We start from the raw sequence: 19,727 nt of genomic DNA, 5'->3' as shown, positions 1-19,727 counted from the left end.
GTAGCATCAAAGATTTTGAAGTGAAATCCAGTTGTTATTTTGGATGAAGATTTAAAGACGAATAAATACTGTTTAAGTTTTATTTTAATAAATTAATATGGCTATTATATATTATTTTTGTCTTTGAAGAGTACTTGGAGGTCATTTCTGTGGCACAGGGACACAAGTGGGCGCAGATTGTGAGTTCGATTTACACATTTCCTCTAGTGTCGAGGCCAAAATAATACGGCAAAAAATGGGGAACTGAGTGTTTTAACACTACATTTCCAGATTCCATCCCTACCCTCCTATGTGCGGGCTACAGCGTGAAGCTAAAAAAATGCTCTTGTCCATATAAATTTAACTAAATATCTTTAAATTTACTTATTATATTATTCGCTAAAATAAACACAATTCTATTGTAATTCTTTTAAACATGGTCAACGACCTTACAATATTATATGAATGTTTAACTTATCTACATACCTATTACATGAAATTAATATAGGCAGAATAATTTTAAAACCGTTGCCTTTTAAAGATGAAGCAATAAAGAGGAGTATTGTATGTATTACACGTTTTGAATATAAATTAATTCAATTAGAATTAGGAGGCCTGTTTCATTTGAAACTTTGTAGGAATAACGCTCTATTAGGAGTTAATTGAATCTCGATGTGATTATAAATCGTTCACTGAGTCTAACTATTGTGTATAATCTGGAAGTAGATATCATAGATATGATATGTGTCATCAGAAATCAAGGGAGGATGGGGAGTTGCGTTTTTTTCAAGGGAGAATGGGAAGTTGCGGTTCCGTACCTGAAAATTTAGGAAACTTTATAGGATTACTTAGTTGTCTGTTAAATCTGTTTATCCGTCTGTCAAGACCATTTATCTCGTGATTGCGTAGAGGTATCATGCTAAAATTTTTATCATCATTTTTATCAAATTTTCATCGTGAGAGCTTACTATACAAATAATGGAAAAAAGAGAAATATCTAGTATGGAACCCTCGATGGACTGTTCCGACTCGCACTTAACCGTTTTTTTATATTACTATTAAATATTCCATTAGTTTATCGTATTATAATGAAATGTTGTAACGGAAGTAGGCACTTGGTAAATTTAGTTCTGAAGAATTATACAAGTGTAGCAAGGACAAGTGTATACATCATCGAACATAACAAGACCGCTGTGACTAATACTGTAATGATAAGGAATGATGAATCCCAGTCAGAATGACATACAACACACATTTATTTTACAAGACACATTTACAATAAAGTCTGAATATATATATATATATATATATATATATATATATATATATATATATATATATGTAATTCCGTATTTATGAATGTACGTTTACTTTATATATATATTTAGTTATAGATCTTTCTTTATAATTGTACAAGGTAATCTGTTTCTAGAAAATAAGGAGAGTCAAAAGTGGGATTTTTATTAATTAATATCCCAAGATAGTGAAGTTATTTTCATACAGTTACTTGTCATTTTATTGTTTTTGATTTAAATGAAAGAAAACAAAAGTATTTATTTGTTCCTCTATTTTTATATTCATAAGAAACTTGATGTTGTTTAAACTGTGCTTTAAAATATACCGTAGTCTGTTTAGATACTAAACAAAAATATTATTTAATTCAAAATGTTCCTTCGTCTCTATGTAGAGATATTTAATGTAGGTATAATATAAGTTTCTAAATAAATAAGGAATAAATCAGCTTCACGGTGTATCCTGCACACAGCTGGGTAGGCAGAGGGAACCTAGTGTTAAGACACTCCGTTCCCCACTTTCTGCCGAATTCTGGAGGCATTGCGTGTTGAGTGGCAGAACTCAACGCCGCGCCTTGCCTCGACCCCAAGGAGAAGAAATCACACGACGGCCTCGAAGTTTCTAAATAGACTCTACAATGTAATAATACGATTGTATTGATACAATTTAGATATAGTGAGTTTGACAATCAAAAGCCATTATGAATGAATATAATACTTATATACTATTTTTCAATATTATTAATTTGTGAAAATACCTATTTTGGTACTTTAAAAGATATTTAAAACAGATTACTTATAGATATCCAAAAATCTAAATAAAACATAAACCGCTACAAACATTCAATCACCGTTCACTTAATAAGCGTAAAAAGTTGATGGAACTGTCACTAAAATTTTTCAATAATCAAGGCCCAGCCGACTGCTGTGCGGGCGTACTGTGCGCACTACGACAATATAACGATAAAACTATTATTCTTTAAGCACTAAAGTCGAAAATACAATAACTTCTCTTAGCGTAGTATTTGCCAGTATCGAGATACTTATTACGAAGTATTAGAATCTAAATTAAAGTAAATTATCATATTTAAGTAAGTAGAAAGCATTCAAGCCTCGATCCGTTCGTGCGTCCTCGGGCATCGTCGGCAGTCGTCGGCAAGTCTTTGTTCCCGTTGGCTGGTAACGTTCGTTTCTTTTCCGACGATAATGTAAACAAACTATTTTGTAATCTTGACTCGGCGCGATTGCGGTTATAAATTCACTTGTTATTGGTTAACTTATTGTTAAACAGAATTAGTTTAAAGTAAAAATAGTTATAGAAACTATTGAAATAACTGATAGCTATTAACCTACTAAACTAATATTCATAAGTTTAGTTTAATCTTATAACTTACTGCAGCATATTTAAATGCTAAATAGAAATATTAGTTTATTTGAAATGTTACTTCGTCTCTATGTAGAGACAATTAATATGAACAATATATGTTTCTGTATAGACTATATATACTATTATATTATAATATGACACGATTGTATTTAACAATTATATTTGATAATAATTACTTAATAGCCCCTTCGTAGTGATTAATTAATATTTACAACTAGATTGCTGTTCTATCGATTTTGAAACTGGTCAATCATGCAGGTTTAATTGCTAACTCTAAATATAATAATATTTTTTTATTTAGCTTCACGCTCTATCCCGCACACAGCAGGGTAGATAGATAAAACCTAGTGTTAATACACTGTTCCCCATTTTCCGTAGAATTCTGGTGGCATTGTATTTGGAATGATGGAACTCTAAAATTAATCTCAATATTTTTTGCCTAATTATATTATTTTTTAAAATGTACCTAGTTTGTACTAAAGTATATTACATAGAAATTAAATTGTAATTAGTTAATAACTCTTTGTTAATAACTATTACTTAGATATTTTATATTGTCTTTATTTAGCATTTCAATCTTTAAGTTAGTCGTTAAGTAAAAAACAATAGGCCTAATGCCATGTTTTTACATTTTAAACGTTTTATTATCGAGCTTATAAGGTTTTACGATATGAATCACCATCGTTTCTTTGAAGTAACTACCTGCTTACAAGACAGACTTCTTTATACTATACCGAAAAGTAAAAGGGTCACATAGTACAATGGATGATATGGAAAATGAATTGAATGTATGGAATCTAGTATTACTGGAGACCGTTGTAACATAATGGTACAACGTGCTGTGAAGGTGACGGTTGCAGGTTCAATTTCCATTTGGAGGAATGATTTATTTTATATTTTCTTCTTTTGCCCTGGTAAGCAGATAAAACGTGGCCTTGAATCTTGAAAATTCGATGGAAAGTGGGAAACGGAATGTCTTAACTCTAGGTTCCCTCTAAATTCCCTCTGCCTTCCCTACTATATGCGCTATAGAGCGTAAGGCTAAAAAAAATCTAGTATAGGTACTATTAGCAATGTCTCACGTACACAAGTTGTTGAAAAACATTGGCAGATCGACTGCGTAGTGTTTGTGTTGGAAATATTTAAACAAAACAATAGTGACGAGAGTTCACTTAAAATAGCTCACTTATAACATAATATATACCTAATATATATTTAGAATAATATTTATTTACTTTGGCACTTGTAGCGCAATGGAACAACGTCTAACCGCAAAGGGTATGGGTTCGATAGTCGGGGATAAAGCTACACGCTATGTCATTGAATCCTTTGAATTTGCAAGTATGCGGGAAAGAACGTGAAACGGCTATTGAAATTAGCTCTCTCTCTCGTTCTCTAACTCTAACTTAGACGACGATAAAACTTAATGTTTTACTAAACCAATACAATATCTATCTCCCATTATACAGTTATTAAAGTATCTGATTTCTCTAGTTACGGCTTACTTTCCCAAACTTTAAGCCAAACTATTATACGTCCATCAGTGAAAGCTGTTCAAGGTATTGTTTTGACATTTAAAAAGAAAAGTTATTATAGCCTTATAATTTTCGCTCAAAATTTATTTCTTTTAATTTTTTAGATAATATTTATTTAAATGTAATTGTTATCTGTGAACGTCACGGCGACTACTTAACGATAAGAGATAATCAGAAAAATAATGTCAAACCACCTCAGCCGAAACTTAAAAACTTTATCGGTCGTTGTCGCCAAGTTTGTGGAGTTTTTTAGCGTAGTTTATTTTGAAGGTATACCTACTAAAAAGTAAATATTGAAATTTCTTAGATTATAATAATTATGTTGATAGCCATTTTGTTTTAGCATCGTGTGACGTCATGTTCATATTGTTTACAATATAACGCGGAAAGGTGAGTGAGAGGTCAGTCGTGGTGTAGGCACAAGGTGTGATTGTAAACGCGACAGGATGTTGGTTCGATTCCCACTTGAACAAATTAAATATTTAATATTTTCATTTTGTTTGCTCTAGTTGAGGTAAAGCTCGGCGTTGAACAATACACATATCTTCCAAAATTCGGCAAAAAATGTGAAAAAGAGAGATTTGACACTAGGTTCACGCTGCCTACGATGTTATATGCGGGATATAGAGTGATGCTAAATAAACAATAACGATTTAGATATAAAAACATAATTATATTGTCCTAGTCCTATCATAGCAAGACATTCCAAATGCCAGGTTAACATTTCGCACGTGCCTCCGCAGCGGCTTATTTAAATATAATGGAATCTTGAGTCTTCCAGCCATCACCATCATCTCTATTAAAAGCATCGATTTAACGAGCGGAATGAGATCGTACTACCGTCTGTGAATATGGGTCGGCTGGCGTGTAGACTTGCTCGCTGGTCCCAGAGCAGGTAATGAATAACAATAGGTCCCGAACCATAACCGTGAATGGATTGACAGACAGACAGACATTCCGTTAGTTGTTTTAAAATCTTCGAAAATTTATTTTAACTTCCTTTAGCGTCCGTTTCCGTTACGTCTAAAAATTAAAACTATTGCCGAATCGTTGGCCATTTGCGTTTTTTACATACAGGGTGATTAAAAAAAAGTAAAAGTATAAAATTTATAATACTAATTATGTCTCCATATTTTATATTGATAGCTAAAGGCATATAAAACAATTATATTTGCGTAACCACGATCGAAATAGTCGAAAGACGAATTGCAGAAACGGTCTCCAACTCCATAGCTGAGTAGTGTCGCGTGGCGCGGAAGTACGGGGAGCGCTACGGCCTTGCGCCTCGCGCCGAAGGTGAAAGTCTTATTGAACCACCAACTAACATCCTCCTATATTCGGGTTAAATACTAGCATAAACTTGTTTTGCATCCTTCTATTATATATTAAATTTAAATAAAATTATATTATATAAACGTTATGTCACCAGAATTTAACGGAAAATTGGTAATGGAGTGTTTGAACACTAGATTCCCTTTGTCTCCGCTGTGTGAGACATAAAGCGTGAAGCTGATTTCTTAATTCACAGGTTGAAACATAATTCCTTACCATTTTCTACAATTTACTCCAATTCTAAATAACTTTATTAAGCATCCAAATTATATTCCTAGAATAGTATAACGTGTAAGCGAATCACATTTAGTCGGTTAACATCTTCACGACTAAACAATTTAATCGGATAACCTTCGAAACAAGTACTACTAGTACTAGGTAATTGTAAATAATAGTAGTAATATGAAGTTTATTATAACGCAGCGCGGTGCACCTTCACGCATGATTGGATATGGCGATCCGAGGGTCGGGCAGCTGCTGACTGCTGACACCCTGTTGGCTCTCATTCAAATGAAAATCTATTGTAATGTACAGGATGCATTAAACTAAAGATATGAGGACGTCTTAATGTGACCACGTCTTAAATATGACAAAATGTGAGACTGTGAAAGTAATACAAGGCTAGAGGCGAGAAGAGATTAATAAACTTTGAGGAACGTTGAGTTTTTAATTGCAACGCCATTTTGTTGGTTATTACTGAAGTGAATACTAAATGAAATTATATGAAATATACACTTTAGATCGTAACTAAAATGTTTACAAATAATAATGAAAATGTTATTTAAACGTTTAGCGATTCATCGTAGAAGGTGCCCGCGGCTTCATACTTGCCGTATGATTTTAAATTTAGTTAGCGACTACCTGCTATTATCCCGCTTTAGTAGAGAGCGCATATCACGAACAGTCCTTCTATATCTTTAATTCTGCGAAGATTTATATAAAAAATAAAGCTCTGGTAGTTTTAGTTTAATTGTTATTTTATAGTTGTGATATTATTATAATCTGTTAAAAACCCATTGTTTTTAGCGTCACGTTGTATCCCGCATATAGCAGGTTAGGCAGAAGGAACCTAATGCTAAAACACTCGTTGAGTGGCATAACTGAACGCAGCCTTTGCCTTGTGACCAGATCGTGAAAATGAAAATATTAAATATTTAACTTCTCTGACCGGGAATCGAACCCGGAACACGCTCGGAGTGTTAAAAATAAAATCTTTTAAAGAAACTTATACAAATCTTTTATATAAAGCATATTTTATATTTTTATACAGCTTTTTAGAGAACAAAAATACGTCTTTGCAATAAGAGACAAAGGAATGCGTAGAGCCAAGATGAACTAATCTCGCTAACAAAGGTCCTAAATCAAAAATTTCATCTCTCTTCCTACCAAACTAAAACAAAGTCATTTTATATAGAAAAATCAAATTTGCAATATCTGCTTGTGAAGGATTTTTAATATAGTTTTTTTTAATTAATTGTGAATGCTTATTAATAATAATCCGTTTAAAAACATACATTTATTGATATTAGCGTTGGATTTTTAATTAAAGTGTTTCTTTTTTACTTAAAACAAGAAGGCAATTTTTTTTGGTGATTTAAACAAGTATTAGAAAATTGACGACGTATTGGCCATCTGTTGTTTGAGCAATAGTGGGTGTGATTAAACGATAAAAACCTGTCTTTCTTGAAGCTTTACAGAGCGCACTGTTTTAAGCTTTTGCTTTTTATTACAAAGCCGTCACAGAAATTAGTCCTTACATGATTTTAATAACCCCATATAACTTTAAATATAATTAACACATAAAAAAATATTTAACAAGTATTAATTATTCAATGGTAGTAAAATGTCGTACATTTATAACTGCTAATTGAATAAATCTAAATATTACTATAACTTTGTAAATATTACTCTTAATCATTAGTTAAATAATTGTTTTGTATTTTTAATCATTTATTACACGAATTCTGTTATAATTAGTGATGTATTAACAACCTTGAATATAAATTGAACAATCACGATCGCACATCACTCGTACCTAATAGTTCCATTATTCTCCCGGGAACCTGAAATTGAAAATAACACAATTGACAAAACTCAATTGAACTATCAACAATACTACTATACTACATATACTTCATTAATTAGTTAATATTATACAAAGATTATAGCTATAAATGAAAAATTAAACACTTAAATATATTAAAAGATCGTTGTTGAGTTCTCTCAACACGCAATGTCTCCAGAATTCGGCGAAAAATGGGAAACGTAGTGCTTTAACACTAATTTCCCTCTGCCTATCCTGCTGCGTGCGGGATACAGAATGAAGCTGATTTGAATTTGATTTTAAATACTTATATATATAACAAAAATATAATGAGGTGTCTTCAATCTTCAACCCTTAGTTCCCTAGCACGCCCTCTAGCCCGAGTATCCGAACGTAGCGGCCATTACACGCGCGGACGGGCGGGCGTTCAGTTTGGCGCGAGAAGCCCAACGGTGCGGACGTGTGTCAGCTATGTGATACGGATAGTGAAGTTGATTGTTTCATGTGGACACATCTTGTTGGCATTATGTTTGAATTAAGCGCCTTTGTAAATACTTAAGTGGACTTCTTAAGTTTGGACTGGTGTTTTTTTTTAATTTTTTTAGTTCAGTTTAGGAAGTGTGCCCTTTGTTAATTGATTCAGGTAATTTGTTGTTTTTTTTTTTTTAATTATATATTTTTTTATTTGTTATCTGTGTTAAGTGTTTGGTGGATTTTTTTTTGTTTTTGCTAAAAAAATGTCGTCATTTTCGTTGATTTCTTTGTTTTATTTTTTTATATATAAGTATAAATTTTTTTAAAAAGTTTTAAATTATTGTAGCGAAAATTTTACGTTCCCTAACCATCTATGTGATATCAAACGCCTACACTTGACCTAAGCCCTTTTAAGTTTAGATATTAGTTTAAATATCCAGCGCCAATGGATTGAGCTTCGAATGAGGTCATAAAATACTTTATAGTCAACGTTCATATCCTGAGTGAGGTCTTTAAATAAGATGTTAGCCATTATTTTTTAAATACTTTCTTTTAAAGTTGGCAATATATATATATTTTTTAAAACCGCCACGTTTGTAACTTCTACCTGAGCAATTGTTGAAAAAACAGCGCTCTCTTTCACTCATAGGAGAATAGCGCATAACGACCTATTCTGGGATCATCAAAGAACTTCAAATCCATCAACGGTTCTACAGAATACTTTTTCAGCACATTTCCTAAAAATACTAATTAATTAATTAAATTAAATACTAGTATATGTATGTTTATTAATACTTTAAATATTATATAACAAAAATATTACATTTAAAAGAAGCAAAACGATATTAATATAATGTTATGTAATTACGAAAGAAAAATGTTAATTTTCTACACACTTTCTATTGTAGCGTTCTTCATTGGAATTATATTAATATTCGTGATATTTGTTTAGTATGGATTAAGAAATCTAACAATTAGGTACATTTACAAATAGCCTTGACCAAATCCCCTGACACAAATTTTTACTTTACAAGGAAATTGATTTTACGAGGCTTTTCTTTGAACTTATCATCACGTCACGTCTGCCACTGAGACGTGGTGGGGGACGGAACCTTATTTATGATATTATAGTACTACTAGCAGTAAAATATGTATTTTACACGTATACAAAATTTTTAACTTTAGTATACGCTAAAAGTTACTCGATTATGGCTTAAAGCCACACAAGTAATACAGTGAACTCGAGTAATAACTGTTTGTTCAGCTGTTTTTTTATCTTATCAACAGAATAAAGGTTTAATAATTCAATAATCAATCCTATAATTCTGAAACACTTTCAAAACAATTTAAAGGTCATGTATAATAAAATGCTAACCGAATAGCAATTACTGACATAAATTGTGTTTATTACTTTAGTTAGAAGGTAAATATATACAAAAATGTCATCTCGATGTACCTAAATCTTTCATATTTAGATTTTCTTCACTGTTTTCCTTGTAATTGTTTATTTAAAATTAAAATTCGTTTTAACTTGAAATCAACTCTTGAACAATTACTATTTTTTATAAATCAGCATTAATTGACTTTGTCAAGTTTATTATTCTTTAATTATACTTCCAGATTGCTATGTAATTGACCACGCCTATCTCCCGTAGATCAAGGCCATTTTCTATTATCACTAAATTTTATTACCTCTGTGATATCTATCTTTTGGGAGACAAATTCTGGAAATCTTCAACAAACAGAATATTAGTTATCCTGGATAGAATCAACTTTCAAAATAGTTACACAAAGGAAGTGCAATATTAGTCTTTATCACTGTTATTGTCATGTTATCTAATTATCATGTCAACACTTGTTCAGAATAATATTATAATAAAATAATGAAATAGAAAAAAAATGTGAAGTTAGTACCCGTATACTTAGTCGCATTTCTCTGGGTTTCTGTAGAAAAAAATTTAATATTATTTAATAGGGTAAAGCAAAATTCCAATATTTACATACTATTAATGCTATTATAAATTAATATTAATATCAAAGAATACTTACGGTTTTCCACTTAACGTTGATTCTCTACTATAAATTAAGTAATATACGCAGTCAATAACTCCTGAGCGTCGACTGCCATGCCATTACCCGTGATTTATTTGCGATGCGTTGTGTCCATTGTCTATTGTGGCCTATTAACTTTATACGTGCTTATACAAAACGAGCAAGGTACATTACACAGTATATAGTAATTTAGATTATTCATCTAAAGATATTTCGCAGTATTGGGCAATATATTTAGTAAAATATCTTCAAAGATATAACATATTAGTATATCTGGTCATATTTTTTTTGGCAATTTTAGTTTTCACAACAAAGAACTCTCCAAGCTCATACCTAAGGCGTAGTACGTAACTGTACGATACAATATACTCGCGCAAATATCATATTTGTGTATTACCAGTGTCATGTTTATTATATAATATAATGTTGTATTATCATTTTCAATTGATAAAAACAGTTTGTTGATACGGTCTCAACAACCTATTCGCTTGTAATATGAGGACTGATTAAATATTCTTTGTCATTCTATATTATAGCCACTATGAGAATGAAAATACCAAAGTACAAATTTTCAGCAATGAATACAATTTTCGCTTTCTTTCCTTATAATTCCGAAGATCCATAAACTGTATTTTCAATTAAGAAAATAATTTATTTACAAAAAAACACGAATTAAAAAGATCTAGTCTATTATAATGCACTTGCAAAGTTAATTTTAAAAGGTCAACCATCGTTTGATATACTAATCCTCCATGTAAAGCATATTGCTAATAATTTGTTGAAAATGCTTAACATACGAAACCATAAAAGACTTAAATATCGATCGATAGTAGAAAACGCTTAATTCTTTGATCTTTTCTCGGCTTTCTCTATATTAAAGCTGCAATATAACGTAGGTGATCTCTTTGATTATAATTTATATGTCAAATGACATTAACTTTATATAAGGAGGGTAAAACACGAGCAACTGGCATGTGGGAGTTACCTCTGCCCTTTTCATATCAAACAATCTTAATTTGTTAACATTTTATCTCATCGAAGGCTTTTTTTGGAATATTCTGAATATAATAAAATAAAAGAAAACCTTTTTTTTTAATAATTTGCTATTGAAGTAAAATTACTAATTCGTTATTAATTCCTAAAATATAAAGTTTAAAGAAATATATAAAATACTTTGAAAACATAAACCTTATGAATTTAGCATATTACTGTCCGCAGTACCGTTTCACGCCTACATTCCACGATCAATCACATGTGAGACCTCTTTAAAGAATGCCCCGCTAACTACATCATAAGGCCTTGAGGGTTGAAATGCTGAGAAATAACGCTTTTATTCCGAAATTAGATTTATAACCTCAAAGCAAATACATAGAGATATTGTCGAATTATTTTAATTACTCACAAAATGGTCCACAAATTGTAACATTCCGTTGATTCATTATAAAATTATGATACTAGCAAAAACGAGGATTAATTGCAATAATATTTATTAATAACTTATTTATTTCTTGAACGATGATAGAATTCGGAAGCCGTTGTCGAATGAAAACCGATAACTGAGTGAGTATACGCCATTTCCATTCGACAAAATTCGGACGCGAGGGTCGCTCGGTCGTTGTACTTTTGAAAACCAGAACAATCTGAACGCCCTGACTCAATATATTTAATACTAACAGATGCTCGCGACTCGTGCATTACAAAAAACTTTAAATATATCTTCAAAACTCTACAAGAAAAGTTATTTTTATATAGTGTTTTTAATATATCTAATGATTTTAATATAGTCAACAATATACAAATTGCAAAAGACCATTTACATAATTTGGTCTACTGCATAAAATTGATTTTAAAATATTAGGCGATGTTCCATTTTGTTTGACTAAATAGATCTTTGAAATAATTGACGTTTATCGGTGAGATGTTTCGGTATGTCATTTGGTTCACGGTAGCACGCGTGTGAGACAGAGAAAAGAAAGTGCAGGTAGTTGGTAACCTCGAGGCGGTTGGAGCAAGATTTATTAGATCGTAACTGTAGGGGTCGCCAACACGCGGCCGACTGTCGCGTTTTCGTTTGAAAAAAAGTAAAAATGACGCGTCTTTTAGATCATATAATGCTGTTTAAGCTTGTATTGTCATTCATTCGATTTTAAATTATTCTCTTTGTTTTCGATATACCTACTTAACTTAAGGCGATATATTTCTTTGTTCAATCGTAAAAAATTCTCACGCCATAAGTTTTCAAGGTAAACTTTGAGAAAAAAAAAGTTTGGGAAAATTATTAGTATTATAATTTTCCAAGTGCAAATAAGAACAAAAATTATTTAGCTTAGAAGTCTTATAACTGTTTTACCTAAGATTACAGGCTGATTATTGGTCAAACCGTAACAATAATGCGAAACCAATTATGCAAGAGGCGAATGTTGTTAATTTACTTTATAATGGACAATTTTACAGTATTTTGACATGCAGCTGATTTGGATATTGAAATAAAGGTTTTGGGAGTTTTAAAACTCTTCACCTAAATTTTTATGTATGACATTTACAGTTGTTTATTGAATAGGCTCTTACTTTAAACAAGCTAGTCTAGTTATCGCCTAACACTATTTCAAGTTCTATCATTAGGGCTTATTCAAAAGAAGTGTCATAGTACTTTTTGTAGTAAAAATCTTTACAATTGCACCTAATTTTATAGTTAAATTATATCTAGGCCTAAGTACAATAGACAAAATGAAGTAAACTCGATAGTGAAGTGCCACCGATGGGATTTTACTGATTAGTTTGGTGGTTGGGAGCTTTTGTGTCGTAAACAAATAGAACGAGTCATGACAGTCAATAGTCTAAATGACGGTTTACAGTCGACGTCACCCGCTTCCTCTCGCACGTACGTAGCCGTACACGGGTGACGCAATTGGCTTTTTCAATGTCTTATCTACACCGAAGTATACTGTCATTCGCCGAGTGATCGTCGGGCTGCGCACGCGCACCTCTCGCGCGGTCTCGTTTGGTCTCACTTGTTGTGTTGCCTTTATACTTGCTCGCCGTCGAGGACGAGTGACGAATTGCGATCTTTTAGTGCTGGTGTTTTGGACTTTTTGTTATAATTGTAGTGCTCATTTATTATTTCAATTTTTCACAATGTTTATGTCGGGATTTTTTATTCTATCATCGGATATATCTTCTAGGTAGGTGTTTATAAAAATAATTGTAGGTCACATATTATATTCAAAACCTGTTTGTTTAGTTCCTTGCTCTCTTTATACTATATGATCACGGCGGTGGATTATATCAAGTGTGAATCTTATTGGCCCGTTTAGGCATCGAGGCATTGTTCTTTGACCTAGTACTTGCGTCGGCTCGGTTTATTATTAAATGGTATGCGTTCCGCGATACGTTAATATACATTTGGATGGAAACGACAACTTTTACCTTTAACGCCTTCATTTCAAGTTCGGTTAATGACATTTTCAATTAATCACAACCTATAATTGTTTGTTTGAATGTATTGTTTTTCACTTCACCTAATGTTTTACCCATATTAGTTATACTAAATTTTATGAATTGTCACAAATAAACGAATTTCTTTTGTCTTTGCAGAATGACGCCGCAAGAAGAACGGGAGAGTTCGCGAGGTGCGGAGATTGCTGACGCATTTGAGGATGAGATGTTTGGTCCTCCTCGCACTGAACCCGCCACCAGGCCCAAGCTCTCTATGATCTCTGCGCGCCTTCGAGCTAATGAGGAGCGTAAACGTGTCATTGAAATTTGCTCACAAAAATTAGAAAACATCGAGGACCCTGCGCGAGACCTGCGCCGTTCCGTCTGTATTAATAACACGTACTGCCGTCTCAGCGAAGAGGCCCGGAAGGAGAAAGAGGCCAGGAGAAGGCGAGCGAGAGAGGAATGTGACGACTCGTGGATAGGGAAGAAAGCCCGGCGCGCGGTCGAGGACGAGTGCCTCGCGCTGCTCGACGCAATACCGGAACTAGGTGACGCTAACCTCGGCTGCGCACAGCTCGCGCGGCAGATGCAGGACGGCGCGCGACCGGACGCGCTGCTGCCCCCCGGTCTGCTCACCGTTCTTGACTCATGACCGCGCCGCAGCGCGCACCTGCACTCTTCGCTGTGATGCCAGCGCACCGAGTGAGCACTCGCGAGCCCACGGCGCTCGAGGCGCCGACCGAGACCCGCCCGGGCCCGGCCATACCCCACGGCCCGACCTCACGGCCAGACCTCACCGCCCGACCTCACCGCTGGACATCATCCACAGAATTCTCGTTACCCCGAAACGGACAGTTCACAGTTGACGTTTAGCCAATTCTTTGTTGTTTAAGAGAAGTACTTACTTCGTTAGCGTGTTTTTATTATTTAGTGAAAGTTGCTCAGGTGCCGGCGGGCGTGATCCAGTTAGTGTGCGATCAGTCCTAGCGTCGGACCCGCGGTGCCTGCTTGGCACCAGCTGAGACGTCGCGTCGGTCCAGGCCAGGAGATACAGTGAGGACGTTGAACGGTTACGTTGGAGTTTTAGATATAAGCCATAATTTTTATTGCATTATTGTACTGTAATTAATTAATTAATTGAAATCGTGATTAAGGTATAGTGCAAAACAACTGGGGACGGTCGCGCGTAAATAAGAGTACGGACAATGCTTACGATTAATTTACGTTTCACAAATAACTATAGTATTCTACGACAAAGATAAAAGTAATCTTGAATATAACAGTATGTCGCATCCGATAAAATTTGAAAGTAAAAGCCAGTGCAGTTCGCCGTGATGAGCGAGCGAGACGGCGCTTATTAAGAAACACTGGCAGCGTTGTGGGCAATCGAATGTTACGTATTATCGTATTATATGCCCGTAACAAAAGAAAAAACCTTATAAGTGATGACGTGTGGTCGGCACTCGACAACAGATGAGCGTATGTGACCTTACTCGCGTAGATTGGCAAGGCCAAGCGTTGGCCCAACCGCCCAACGTTGGTTCCAACATTTTAATAAGTCTGATTTTTTGATTTCGTTCAGTTTATGTTTAATTTGTATATTTTTTCTTTATGTTACCTTATCTCACAATTTACGCTTTGTTACCATTATCATTTATAAAAGTCGGTTAAATATACGATTTTTACGTACTTATCGTTATATAGGTTGTACATTTTAAGTGTTTTGTCATTAATTTATTTTATTCGAATGATTTAATCGAGAGCGTATCGATGTATCGAGTGGCGGAATAGGTTGTGCAATTAGTTGTGCAATGAAATGAGGTTGAAATATTTTATTGAAATCTTAATTGTCGCGAAATATATTGGCAGTGGCCCGTTTCGCCCCTTCTGAATAGTAAATAGGCACCTGAAGGGGGTGGGGGCTGCGGTGGTGGGGCGGGGGGCGACGGGGTGGAAGGCGGCGCACCGTTCCCAGTACCTCCTGTGATATTAGCCTAGCCTGTATGTCGTATTTGTATTTTGTGCTAGTTTCCTCATCCGATTTTTTTTTCGCTTTTAATGCTATGTAAAAAGAAAACGCTTAGAAAAATTGATTACTTTTCTATATCGGCCATTTTGTACTGATTACTGGTTTTTCGAGTCATGTACCCGACGGTAGCGTGTTTAGATGTTTTTTGTCACTGTATTATAATGAAACGTAGTTCTTTTTGTATGAAATTTGTATGTTGATAAGAATTGTGTATTATAAAATTAAGTGCTTGTATACATTTGCCTCCGGAATGTTCCGGGGTTCGATTTAACTAATAAACTAATATGGGACACGAGAAAAATTCAGAAAGTTAACTTTTGTAGCAATTTTCTAACGATCTTGCATCCTTTTTCGACAAAACCGCCTTATGATAGAGTAGGCCAAACATAAAAGCGACGACGTTGCTATCAGCTGCCTTCTTGAATACGTGTCCCACATCATGTACATTAGTTGTTATATCAGAAACCAAATGTATTTTTAAAATTGTATTGTAAAACGCACAGTATGTATTATGAGTAGAGTTTTATCATTTCACCATTTACAAGGCGGAGAGTTGGCGTTGAATAATGCTATTTTATAGTTTCAATATTGCCTCCTAGCCTAGCTCTCATCTTGGGTAACTTACTTTTCAAATGGTATTATTTTTGTTATCGCAAAAAGTCTTTTTGACCAATGTTTTATGAATAATGAGAATCCAATTATGTTTTGAGATATAAGAAATATGTTGTTTTAAATTATGTTTTAAAATGTAATAAATAAATTTCTTAGTCACAAGTGACTCTATGGTTTTAGTTGAAATAACCTATTTACGACGTTTTTTGGCAGAAATTTAATTGAAAATTAATAATTATTACACAATTTAATGCAAATTTGGATAAACCTGACTGACACAATATAAAATGTAATCCCCCATATTACACATGATGACTCAGTCAATTAGTTGTGAAATTAGTCATTCAGCTTAGAATAATTACGATCAGTGCATTTACTGTTTACCGACTTCAGGGCGTCTTTGTTTTAAAAGGACGCTTGTTACTTACAAAAGTATCATAAATATAAAAAAAATAGTAAATTACTTAATTTCAGTTCTTAGTCCGAAAAATAAATCTAATTTTTGATATCAATTTGAAAATAATAAAATATTTAGTTCCCGAGTAATTTCAGTACAACAAGCATACAATCAGAGGTTAATGAGCCGACTTGAGAGAGAGACGGAGTGAAGGAATTAAACAGATTTTAAACACGTTAGAAAACAAACACTGCCAGCCTGAAGCGGTCTATTTTAGAAACTAGTATTTTATCGTATTGTAAACGTAGCTTGTTGGTACTGTAATAATAGAATTTTATATGATGGCCGTAGATGATTTTAACTTAATTTGGAGTTTTATTTTTAAATTAATGAGACAAAATGGATATGACAAAGTAGACTAATTAAACATATATTTATACATTTTCTATTTTACCAAAGCAAATCTATCTCACCTGATATATAGACAGAGAACTAAAAACTAGTGTTAAGACACTACGTTCCTATTAAGACACCCCCGATCCGGCATAATGATCATGCCACGATAAATCATGAATTATAAAGAAATTAAAAAACTGGGAACAAAAAATATAACAATTATTACTGCTGAATTATACAACAGTTAAGAGACTATCTGTCACTCTCTAAGATGTCAATTAACATCGTATTGACATAACTTTAGTAATTTGTATCGATTTAATGTCAATTAAACCTGTATTGAGCCTTAGTGTGGCTGTTTACTTAGATATAATTAAAATTTTAATACTCGTGAAATATTTATTGGCGTTGAGTTTCGTCACTCAACTCGCAATGGCTTCAGAATTCGACAGAGTTTGGAAAACGAAAGTGACTTAAAGGGAACGAAGTCTTAACACTAGGTTCCAGGTTCCCCATACCTTCCCCATACCTTTTATTTCATATGGTAGATGTATTAAAATTATACAAAAGAAACATAATTGGATGATCTCTTTAATAAAGCAATAACAATTACCTATTTATGTTAGCTTCAAAATTTCTGAAACTTTATTAGCCTACTTTTATTTTCATATGTCAAAAAGAAGACGTGGGAAGCGGAGTGTCTTAACACTACTCCCTCTGCCTACCTAAAACTGAAAAAAAAGAGACGGCGTAAAGAGGCGATGTTAAAAGTTAAAACAATAAATAATAAGTGATTTGTAAATGTTATGATTATATTATTAGCTGCTATTTTATAAATGTTTCCTGTCTTAAGCTAAGAGATGATCATTAAATAAATATAAATTGAAAATAACTAAGTTTTTCTTTTATAATTTACCTATTTACATTTTGGTGATTTATGTTAGAACTAGCGGCCCTCTTGCGGCTTCGCCCGCTTTTACTACTGGATTATTCATATAATATATGTTTGCAAAGCACTTAAGATAATGTGAAAATTAATGAAACCCTAATGCAAACCACATTTTCGTAGTTTCAATAAGGATTTTCCAATTGTTTTACACAGCAAGGATTTTTAGTAGGTACCGTAATTTTAAATCTGTGCTACTAATCTTTTCAAGTACTTATTAAAATATATTTAAATGACATTTTTTAGATATTTAAATGACTATTTTTAAACGGAAGAAATTATAAACAAAAACCTACCTACTAATAACTACTATAAAAATATGAAACCAAATATATCGCGCTGAAATAATACATTCAACTCCAATTATCCAATACGTGCAAACGCATCTAAATCTTCGTTGCTATAGAGGCAGTCGGGTTTTTTTTTCGAGCTTGTGGTTAATGCTGAAGAGGGTATTCTGTCCCTGATGAAAAGCAAGCACTACGTGGCTGCCTGTGAGGAAAATTAAATAGAATGCATCGGCCGGGAATCGAACCCGGGCCGCCCGCGTGGCAGGCGAGCATTCTACCACTGAACCACCGATGCGTGTAAGGCAGGCGGGCGCGGCGGACGCATGGCGAGTGGCGAGCCGTTTCGCAGCAAGGATTTTTTGATATTGTAACAACTTCTAAAGTACTTATTAAATGAAAAACAGTAAAAGACAGTTTTGGTCTACATTAAATGGCCAACGTAACTAATATACTTATTTATATGCTGAGAGTAAGGGATAAGTGAAACTTGAGTAACATACAGCTGATGTGTCAACGGCGGGATGTGTCAACAATTAAATGCGTTTTTCTCTAAAACTATTCGCAATTTCGAAATAGTGTAAAAAGCAAATTTTATCTTCGTTTAACGTAGAAAATAAATAAAGTTTTTTAAAGGATAAGGATTAATACCGTTATGGAAAAATATGACTCACAATAAAAAATATATTGATATTATTATTTTTAGACAGATAAATGATCACTACACGTTATTCTTAAAAGATACGAATATGCTCTCGCGGACTTTTTTGTTGATCTTATTAAGAGGAACAATACTCCAGTACGTTTTTTTCATGTACTACTTACCATTACAACAGCGCATGCGCGAAAGTGTCTCAACGGGTAGGACTTTATAACACATTTATCGTATTTACGTGAATTTACATAATAATGTACGAATAATAAACTATATATAAACCTTCTATGAAAAATGCTCGACCTAATGGTGAAAACCGCATCAAAAACTGTTGGGTGGTTTAGAAGAAGAAGAGTTAGAAACAACAGACAGACACGAAAAGCGACTTTGTTTTATAAGATATAGGATAGGATAATTACAACTAACAAGAAAGTGGAAAGATATAAGTGAATGAAAAATAAAGATATAAGTAAAGTAAAAAATAAAGATTGCGACAGATTCTTTTGCTTTTAACCGACAAAATATAGTAATAATATAATTATGAAGCCAAACATTATTCATACTATACTTTGGGCACTATGTATAGGTGATGACAGATATTTTTTTTATAAATATAGATGTTACATATAGTTTAATTATATAACAATAAAGAAAAGGAAACCATGAAGGTGCACATGGTACTGTAAACACGACAGGTTGTGAGTTCGATTCTCACTCGAAGAAAATTACATATTTAATATTTTCCATTAGGAATATTTCTGTTAACGAAGCAAAACGCCTCCAGAATTTGACAGAAAGTGGAGAACGGAGAGTCTTAACACAAAAAACTAAATGAAAAAGAATTAAATAATAAATAATCTTTATTAAGGCCT

The 19,727-nt window shown here is 33.3% G+C and overlaps 1 protein-coding gene across 3 annotated transcripts in view; it reads left to right on the top strand.

The window, feature by feature from the left end:
- The window catches only part of LOC146530777 (uncharacterized), a 63,901-nt gene extending 47,561 nt beyond the window's left edge, over nucleotides 1–16,340 (top strand). Inside the window, exons 1-2 of one of the 3 annotated variants that reach the window (XM_085199608.1) lie at nucleotides 7,986–8,212; nucleotides 13,690–16,340. In XM_085199608.1, coding sequence (XP_085055734.1) covers nucleotides 13,691–14,185 — 495 coding nt within the window. In that variant the 5' untranslated portion in view covers nucleotides 7,986–8,212; nucleotide 13,690 and the 3' untranslated portion in view covers nucleotides 14,186–16,340. Of the gene's footprint in view, nucleotides 1–7,985; nucleotides 8,213–13,035; nucleotides 13,278–13,689 lie in introns of those variants that run through there. The other 2 variants (XM_085199609.1, XM_085199606.1) reach the window with 2 other exon arrangements.
- The last annotated feature ends 3,387 nt before the right edge of the window (nucleotides 16,341–19,727 follow it).

The sequence above is a fragment of the Heliconius melpomene genome, chromosome 16 (assembly GCF_056956725.1).
Source record: "Heliconius melpomene rosina isolate 202511_hmr_F chromosome 16, ASM5695672v1, whole genome shotgun sequence".
NCBI classification, from domain to species: Eukaryota; Metazoa; Arthropoda; class Insecta; order Lepidoptera; family Nymphalidae; genus Heliconius; species Heliconius melpomene.
This window is presented reverse-complemented; position numbering and strand designations above follow the sequence as displayed.